The 9,779-nt window shown below is 35.6% G+C and overlaps 1 protein-coding gene across 1 annotated transcript; it reads left to right on the top strand.

Annotated features, from left to right (window-relative positions):
- The first annotated feature begins 886 nt into the window (after nt 1-886).
- On the top strand, nt 887-1,920 carry LOC147394174 (HMG-Y-related protein A-like). The gene is made up of 2 exons (XM_086454859.1): nt 887-1,045; nt 1,165-1,920. The coding sequence occupies exons 1-2, from the start codon at nt 995-997 to the stop codon at nt 1,696-1,698; spliced, it is 585 nt and encodes a 194-aa protein (XP_086310985.1). The 5' UTR covers nt 887-994; the 3' UTR covers nt 1,699-1,920.
- The last annotated feature ends 7,859 nt before the right edge of the window (nt 1,921-9,779 follow it).

Here is a 9,779-nt window from a genome sequence, read left to right as displayed (position 1 = left end):
ATTGTTCTTAATTTTTAAGATAAACTATTTTTAACATATTCAACTTCATATTGAATCCATACTTTGCAATGTGTCAAAAAATGTTTTATTTTTTTTAAAATTATATATCACAAAAATCCACCTTTTTTACTTCTCTAAAAATCTTATCTTATTTCTTTGAAAACCAAGTCACTCTCTTTTAACTTCAACTAATAGGGAACCTACTGATCTTAATATGCAAGCACTGGCTACGATTGATATTAGGCTTTCACTAGTACGATATGTTGTTACGAAATGTAACACCACCTACGTATTTGATGGAGCTATCTTACTTCTATTCAACCAATTAGCAAATTATTTTATTTGAAGCTTAATTTATATATTCAAATTAGTAATTTGACCGGTCTCTTCCTTCTTTTGTTACATCTCTTTCACATTTAAACTAGGCTAAAGCTCTTTTTGCGCACTTAATTCATTGACTCTCCTTGTATGAAGGTTGAAGGATATAAAATCTTAAAATTAAAGATAAGGGGAAAACTTAACTCTGATTTAGAAGATGATCAATTAGATTTAAAGATGAAGGCATTTAGGTCATTTTATGTCAGTCAATCATAGTGAACCTAGATCAAGGGGGTATATCATCATTTTGAAAACAAAAGGGTATCTTTAATATTAAGTAAAATATAAAGGAGTATAAGATCCAAATCATCCATTTTCTTATCTTTTATTTTCCTTTTCAAAAAGAAGGGATAATGTCGTAATTTTACAATTGAAAATTTAAAACAGATCTCATAGCTGCTTCTTCCACGCAAGCAATCCGTGTGATCTCCTCATCGTTCAATAAGAATCCATTGATTAAAATACAGTGATAAATCCCTAGCCGTCCGATCATTCTCAAAATTTATCTCTTTTTCTACTCCCTGTGATCTCAAACCCTCTTTTTAAATCCCTCAAAACCTTCCCTCATCTTCTCCCAAAGCACAGTCTCTCTCTCTATCTCTCTTCTGCAACTCTCATGGCTACCGAAGAGGTTTCCAAGCCTCCATCACTCCCTCCATACTCAGAGGTAAATAATAAGTTTCTGATTTGTTCAAAAAATCCCTCTTTTTCTTTTCTTTAATTAATAAATCCATCTTAATTTCACCCGAATTTCTCTAATTTCCCTCAATTTCTTTCTTGTTTCAGATGATTCTTGCCGCGATCTCATCGTTAAACGAAAAAGAGGGATCAGAAAAGACTTCAATCTCCAATTACATCGAATCTACTTACGGAGATCTTCCAGAAAGTCACTCAACACTGTTAGCAAACCATCTGAATCGGATGAAAGAAAGTGGAGATCTTGTAATGGTGAAGAACAATTACATGCTACCAAACCCTAACCCTAACCCTAATGCACCTCCACCATTGAAACGTGGCCGTGGCCGTCCACCAAAGCCAAAGCTTCCAGTTCCACCTGGCACTGCTATATCTCCACCTAGACCGAGAGGTCGTCCACCGAAACCGAAGGATCCATTAGCCATTGCAACGGCTATGGCCGCCGCAACATCGAAGGTTGCTTCGGGTTCGGACAGACCTCGTGGTCGCGGTCGCCCACCAAAGAAGGCTCGTCCAGGTGTGGCTGCAACATCGACTACGACTAAGATGACAACAGGGCCACCGAGACCACGTGGTAGGCCGCCTAAGGTGAAGCCTCAATTAGCTTCAGTAGGGTTTGATTGATTGTGAGAGATGTCGAGAAAGATTGACTGATTTAGATTTTAGTGTCTCCAAGTTTCAACTAGTTCTAATGACGATTCTTCTCTTTGTTTTTAATTTTCTTTGTTGAGTGTTTGTTCTCTCTCTCTCTCTCTATTTAAGGTTATGTGTGTTTGTAACTTGCATGTACATTATGCAATAGTTGATGAAGCTTCTTTGTAGAAGTTTTTTCCCCCAATTTTAGTACTTTTATTTGACATCATTTCTCAAAAATTGGTACTTATTATCTTTGATTGTTAAGTGGGTTTTGTGAGACCAACTTGATTTGAAGTTTGTGCTAAGGTGGGTGAAAGAGATCATTTCTGGAGAAATATGTTTACTCAAATAAAAGAACAGATCATATATGCTTTATGAAGGAAAAAAAAGGGTCTTGAGTTATGGGTCTTCTAAGTAATTCTATGTGAGGTCGTCAAATGATTGGATAATTTTGATTTTAAATGGAAAAGATTTGGATTAATGGTTTTCTAAGTATTGTACTAGCGGCGAAATGAAATATGGATTGACCTTGATTTGATAGAGGAAAAGACTTCAAAAGTTGTTGATTGAGGGAAGAGTATGAATGCATTTTAGTTAAATATGACATGATTTTAGATATATAACTAATGAGAAAAAATGATTTTAAACATAATTGAAGGAAAAAATGATTTGTTCAGTACAACATTGTAAATGTTCTCAATGGAGATTTAATGAGAAGGGTGATGATTTTTTAGAGAAAGGAACAGTTCTATACCTTGATTGGTGTTATGAGGCTTTCTTAAGATCTATGGATGACATGACATGATAGGAAATAAATAGGGGTGTTTTTGGACATCAATACTTTTTTTCTAGTTTGAGCATCCAAGGATTATTTTCCTATCTTAGAGCTCTTTGTTTGATTACATGCTTTTAAAACTTGTTTTGATTTTTCGTTTGTCCATGATTGAGATTGAGTTGTTTGATTTGTTCGAGTTGTTTGATTTAATAATGACAATCGATTGACTTTTGAGAGACACATCAGGTTTGAAACAACTTGTCAATTCATCTCGTTGGTAGATGATATGGAGATGAATTAGAGGAGTCGTCTCGATTTTAGATGAGATTTAAACTCATGTTTGATTATGATTAGCAATTTTGTAGATGACAAAAATTTAATATAAGATTGATTTGAGTATTATTTGAAATATGAAAATGTGATATGGGAATAACTAAGTTTTCAAAGTAAAGTCCAAACTTGGGTAGGACATCGTTATCTTTATTTTGGGTGTTTTATTTTTTGTACGAGGTTTTCAAAAATGTTGAAGGAGTCTTCTTTGAAGATTTCTTAGATAAATGGGATTTAGTGTGTTGTATTTGGGGTGTGTTTGATAACCAATTGTTCACCATGAGAGTTGGATTTTTGGAAGTTGAATTCTTGAAAGTTAAGAGTGAATTAATTTTAGCTTTAGTGCTTGGTTGCTCATGAGAATTGTAAAAAAAATTAACTTTAGTTTATAGAACCCTAAGTGTGTTCAAACATATTGTATTGATATTCTTAAGAAACCATAACTCTTCCATGAAATACAAATGAAATAATTGTAGAGGCAAAAATTCACCATCTACCTTGGGAGCTTGATTTGGATCAAGATCTAACAAATAAATCACATAAAAATAAAAAAAAATAAAGAAGAAGAATGCTAGATTTTACGTGGTTCAAGAAACATGCTTACATCTATGGGTTTGGGGAGTCATTTAATTATACATTTCTTTGCTACATGATTTCTCATTTTTCTTCCTCGTTTTTACGATGGTATTTTCTTGAAGGTGGAGATTGATGTATCAATTTGCTTTCAGGAACTTTGCAAATCTCGACAATCTTCTAGAGATAATTTAAATAGGTATTAAACTCAATTTTTAAATAAGTGTATGAAGTTCTGAGCTTTCGAGTTTATCTTCTTCCTTGTTTAGTGCAAATTTGTTCTTCCACTTGGTCGAGCTCCCAGAATAAGTCAATGCTTCAATAATAAAATTGACTATCTGCAAGTCAGACTTGACTCTTTGAATGATAGAAGAACAGATCATCTTAGGTTGGACTTGGATCATAGAATGATCCAAGACTTTTGTAAATAATAAAAGGACCAACCGAGTTTAGATCTCATAATGATCCAAAACTTAGATAAATAATAGAAAAATTGATTGAAATCTCAAATCGGGTTTGGATAAAAAAATAATCCAAAATTTAGATAAATAATAGAAAAAACATTCGAAATCCTAGATTAGGCTTAAATCCCAAAATAATCAAAACGTTGATAAATAATAGAATAATCGACCGAAATCTCAAATTGGGTTTAAATCCCAAACAATCAAATACTTTGATGACTAATATAATTGAGGTTAAATCTTTAACTTTTCTACCCAATTCCCTTTAAAGAGAAATGTTCAGTTCATTGAATCAATTTTAACATTTATTTTTTTGATTCGTTGAATTGAAGAGTATAGCTCGGTTCATTAATCTGACTTATCAAGAAATTTAATATAATATAAATACCTAGTTGTATCGTTGCCCCATATGATGAAATCAAATCCCAAGGCTAATTGTAATACATGGCTCAAGTTGGTTGTAAGAGGACAACACCATCTAGAACTTGCTTGTACCACTATCAACACAACTACATCTTGGCTTTATCACTACCATTGAGTTACACCTCCCGCACAGATCCATGGTCTGGGGAAAATTTCGCTGGACCCACCCTTTGGGGAGAGAGCTTCACTAATGCATTTATTATTGTTGAATTAACCCTTGGCATACCTCATCCATGGATTCTTCAAGGTTTGGTCACCATACCCACAAATCTTTCCCTTATACCATATCTTGGTCATGACAGTTACAAAATCGATTGGGATTGACTTTCGTCACCAAAACCTTGGCAATACTTGATCCTTTATAGATTTGGACCTCAATCAAGCCAAATAAAAAACCCTAGAGGTTGATCTTGGAGGTAGTCCCCAACTCCTGTTGGATATCTCGATCATTAAACATGGTTCCTTGTTCTTTTACCACGAACGGCGCCAAATTGTGGTATACCCCAAAATTCCTTTAGCTTCTGAATTTTTTTTTTTTTTTTTTTTTAAATGTTTTTTCAACATGTGCCACAATCTCTCAAATCTTAGTTCACTCATGTACATGTTCTATGAGGAATGAATTGTTGTGCACGTATGTGCAAGAGGTGCTTGCTATGTTAATGTGTGTAGGAAGAAAGGATATTGTAGACACCCCAATTTGAACAGGCCCATACGCGAAAGGGCCCAAAAATACCGATTTTCCAAATAAATGGGCCAACGAGCCTTAAGGGCCCAAGTCATTGAAAAGTGACATTTTGACCAAATCGAGGCCCCTAAGACCTTCTATGGTCTAGGAGACCCACCAAATGGGTTTGAACTACCCTACACCTTCCCAACCTTCACTGCTCTACTCTTGTACTCAGAAATATCCGATTTTTAATAAAATTCTCCAACGGTCCTAAAAGGCCCGATTTGTCAACACGTGACATTTTTGATCAAACCAATAATTGCAAAAATCTCAAAAAAATTAATAAATTAAAAAAATGTGAGAATTGAGACGCCTACCCTTCCTCTACTACCACAGCCCTACTTCCGAATCCGCAAATACCCTAAACCCACTTAAGGCTCACAAGCCTTCAACTCTTTCTTAAATTAATTTCTCACCTTACTCCTAACCTAAAATCAATCCCACATCACCTAAAATCTAAAACCAACCTATACCCTCAAAACTCATTCCAAAATAACCCCTAACCAATTCCTAAAACCCAAAACCATTTCATAACCCAATCCCAAAACACTCCAAAGCCAACAAACTCTTATCCATATCCAATTCATATCTAACCCACAACCCTAACCCATAAACCACAACCCACATCAACCAATAACACTTTTATCATCAAAAGGTGACACATGTCATCACCCCCCTCTCACTTCCCTCATCAAACTACTCACCCCATCAACTTTCTCTAAAAATTAACTACCCACATCACATTTTCTCTAAAAAATCACATCAACCCACACCCTCCCCTAACCTACGCTCATTACTTCCTATAAACCTCCATTCTCAAATCAAACACCTCCAACCCATACCCTCCCCTAACCTACCCTCATAATTCCCTAACCCCTATTCTCTCAAATCAAATACCTCCAACCCACACTTCCCCCTAACCTACCATCATTATACCTCTCCCTAATCTACCATCATCATTTCTTATAAATCCATCTCTACAACTTAAACCTATACCCTAAATCAAACACTCAATCTCTCCTATCAATTAAATCTAAACCCTTAACCTCCACACATCTTGTCACATGTCACTATTTCTCTCACCATTCCAACCACCTTCTTACACCTTCCATTCTCTTAAACCAAACACCACTCAATCAATCAATCACCTTCTTAAACACCCATCATCTCACCTCACCAAACACTCCACCCAAATGGTTTGGGTAAAATCCAAACCATTTGGATCAAAACATATCCTATTTACTTTCATTACATGATTACCCCTCTTCCAACTCCTAATTTCATACCCCCCACCTTTAAAACATATGTCATTCTCTACTCTCCCACACTTCACCCCATTATACCCCTTAAATACCCTCCCAAAATCTATAAAAATCCCCCTCCTCTTCCTAAAAATGATTCTCAACTCTCACTACAAAAATCTCTTATCAAGTCTCATAAAAAATCACTCCACTATCTACTCTCAACTCTCTACTCATCACTTCATTACCCTCTCACACTAATCTCAAAAGAGTTATATTCTCATAACTTATTAATGACTCAACTCAAGAAGACATATAAGAAGAAGAAGGAAGGAAAAAGAAGAAAAGAAAATCTTGAAGCTTCAAGGTGGGTGCAACAAAATACACCCCCATCTCTCTCTCTACCCTCTCCTCCTTCCTCTTCTATTATCCCATCCTCTCTTTAATTTTTATTTTAGATAGCCCCTAAGATGTAATGTTTCCCCTCCCTTATCTCTGGTAGATCGAACTTTTGTTTGATCTAAAGTATAAGGTTTGTAACCACCTTCAAAAAATAAAATCGATTTAACCCATCAAATCGTTTTGAGACAACCGATTTTTGGGTCCTTCTCAACTCATGAGAATGGATCCATAACCATCGCCAATACTTTTAAAAATGTGTTATTCTCAAGGCTAAGGATCTATAAGGATCATCTCCTTCAATGGGATGATCTTATAATCAAGCCGAAAGTAAATCTTTACTAAGGGTACAAGATATCGACACGTGGTAATTTTTTTTTATTTTTTTAATCGAAATGACCGAGTTGAGTTGAGGTTACCACCACATGGTGAGGAGAAAAGGGTGCCTAACACCTTTCCTTTTCTCCAACCAAGCTGCTTACCTCGAATCTCAAGGTTTGATTAGTTCTTATACATTATGAGTCACTACGTGCCAAAAATTTTACTTTTCTGAAAAATGTACATCGGGTGACCATTCACACCCACTTACAAAATGAATGGTGGCGACTCCAATTCTTAGTACATGTGACCATCGTAATCGCGAAACCACGTATCTACAGATATTGTACGTGTGTGTGAGTTAATGGGGCATTGTGAAAAAGAATTGGTGGTGGTATTATGAACTAAATGTGAAAATATTAAGGAAACAAGAAGACATAAGGTCAAGGGGATTCTTTCTTAAAGGACGTGCCATGACAAATCACTCTAAATATCTTATTTGAGCATAATTTTGAAAGGATTTCGTTGTTGGAATGTTACCATGCCAAAATGACTCTAATTAAACAAGGTTTCTTAATAAGGATATGAGAAAACCTGGAAAGGGAATCTAATTAGGGTTAAGGTTTGTTTTCTAGGATTTTTCTATTTAAAGGGATAAAGACTATTGTAAAAGGGAGAGAAGAGGAAAAAAAGATCATGTAATGGGGAGATCCAATATAGTGGAATGGTTCTCCGAGCCAGTGGATATAGGCCCGTTTGTCAAATCACTTAAAAACCTTTCGTGTTTTATTATTTTGTGGGTTTAATGGAGTGATTTAGATCCAAATTACTATTGCGTGTAATGACTTGTTTTTCAATAAGTCAGTGGAGCCCAGCAGCAATCCCTTTCCTTTCCTTTCCTTTTTTGGATTTGGTTTTCTTATCCTTTTTGGTGAAGGAGTGTTTACCAATTATACACTTCTATAAGAAGTAGACAACAATCACCGATTTGTAAGCCAAAAACAAAAAAAATGTGAAAGAAAAACAGAGTGTAATGGTCTGTATAAGATCGAATATTGCTCATACAGTGGGAACTATGAGTAGGTACATGAGTAATCCGGGGAAGTAGCATTGGGAGGCTGTCAAGTGGATCTTGAGATATCTAAGAGGGGCTTCAGATATGTCCCTTTACTTCACAGGTGCAGATTTGAAGTTGCAGCATTACGTGGATGTTGATTTAGCGAGTGATGTTGATAGGAGGAAAAGTACTAAGGGTATGTATATACTCTGGGAGGTACAACTATGTGTTGGATCTTAAGCTTACAGAAATTTTTTTCCCTTTCCATTACGGAAGCTAAGTATGTAGCTGTGACAGAAGCTGGAAAGGAGATGGTTTGGCTACAAGGCTTCTTTGATGAGTTGGGTAGGAAGAATTAGAAGGGCGTTTTACATAGTAACAATCAAAGTGTCATTTTTCTTGCAAAGAATCCAATATATCATTCAAGAACAAAGCGCATACAGATAAGGTATCACTTTATTTGATCTCTTCTCGACAATGAACAATTGACACTTGAGAAGATTCATAGAACTGAGAATCCAACGAATATGCTGACAAAAGGTGTGACCATTGAGAAACTAGAGCTGTGTTCAGCTTCAATTGGTCTTTGAGCTAGATGACATCTGTAGGAGACAATAGGAGGAAATTTGCGAGACTGGGTGAAATTCAAGTCAAGTGGGAGATTGTTGCGTGTAATGACTTGTTTGTCAACAAGTCGGTAGAGCTCAACAACAATCCCTTTCCTTTTCTTTTTTGGAATTGATTTCCTTAGCCTTCTTGGTGAAGGAGTGTTGACCGATTATATGCTTCTATAAGAAGCAAACAACAACTCCCCAATTTGTAAGCCAAAAAAAAAAGTGAAAGAAAAACAAAGTGGGAAAGGGATTTGGGTGTATCGGGGTTTTGGGTCTTTAGAGGTTTTCTCCCTATTACTCTTTGTACTCCAATTTTGATAGTGAATTTTCTCCGGGTCATCTCCGACTGTGGATGTAGGTTTGTTAAACTAAACGACTTAAATCTTGGTGTTGTGTGTAATTGTTTCTTTTACTTTCTTATTTATTTTTCACATCTCATGGGTCTTGAAAATTGGTAAATTTCCTAACAATTATGATCTCAAGGTGTATCACAAAAATACCTCTACAATTATCACAATATTCAACTTCAATTTACAGGACCTATGAACACGTATAGAAATCAATTTTGTAAAAAAAATGTACGGAAATCAAAAGTGATTCAAAGAATCTCATTCTCAAGTCCATTGGTAATAATAATGTATCCTGTTAATTGCAAATCCATTGATGTTTAATTACTACTACCACAAATCCCAATAGAAAAAGTTTTGATTCTCTCATCTAGAAAGAACATCAAAGAACTTAAAACCTAAAAATCGGATCAAACCATGGTTTCCAAGAGAGACAAAGAGAGAGAGAGCTTAACTACCTTGTTAGTTTTAGGAACCAGCAAAGATAGCGCACGCGCACACACACACACACACACAGATGGCTCTATGAATTCCTCCTTTGTCATTTTCTTCTTTTCCTATTTGATCCAATCTCTAACCATGAACCCTAAAGTCGTTCCCTAATATTTCAAACAAAGAAAATGACTTTTCCTATGGTCTCAAACCTCTATATATCCCTATTGAAAAATAGAGCTCAAGCTTTCCATTAATGGCTAACAGCGACAATCCTTTGTTCCACACCGTTGGTTTTGAGCTCATGTCTTTCTGATCACTTTATTACACCTCCTTCAGAGATTTGCCACCTTTCTTTGGTCGTCCAATCTC

Source organism: Akebia trifoliata, chromosome 9 (genome assembly GCF_017979445.1).
Source record: "Akebia trifoliata isolate Shusen 1 chromosome 9, ASM1797944v1, whole genome shotgun sequence".
NCBI lineage: Eukaryota > Viridiplantae > Streptophyta > Magnoliopsida > Ranunculales > Lardizabalaceae > Akebia > Akebia trifoliata.
Note: the sequence above shows the minus strand (reverse complement) of the source record. Positions and strands in the feature narration are given on the sequence as shown.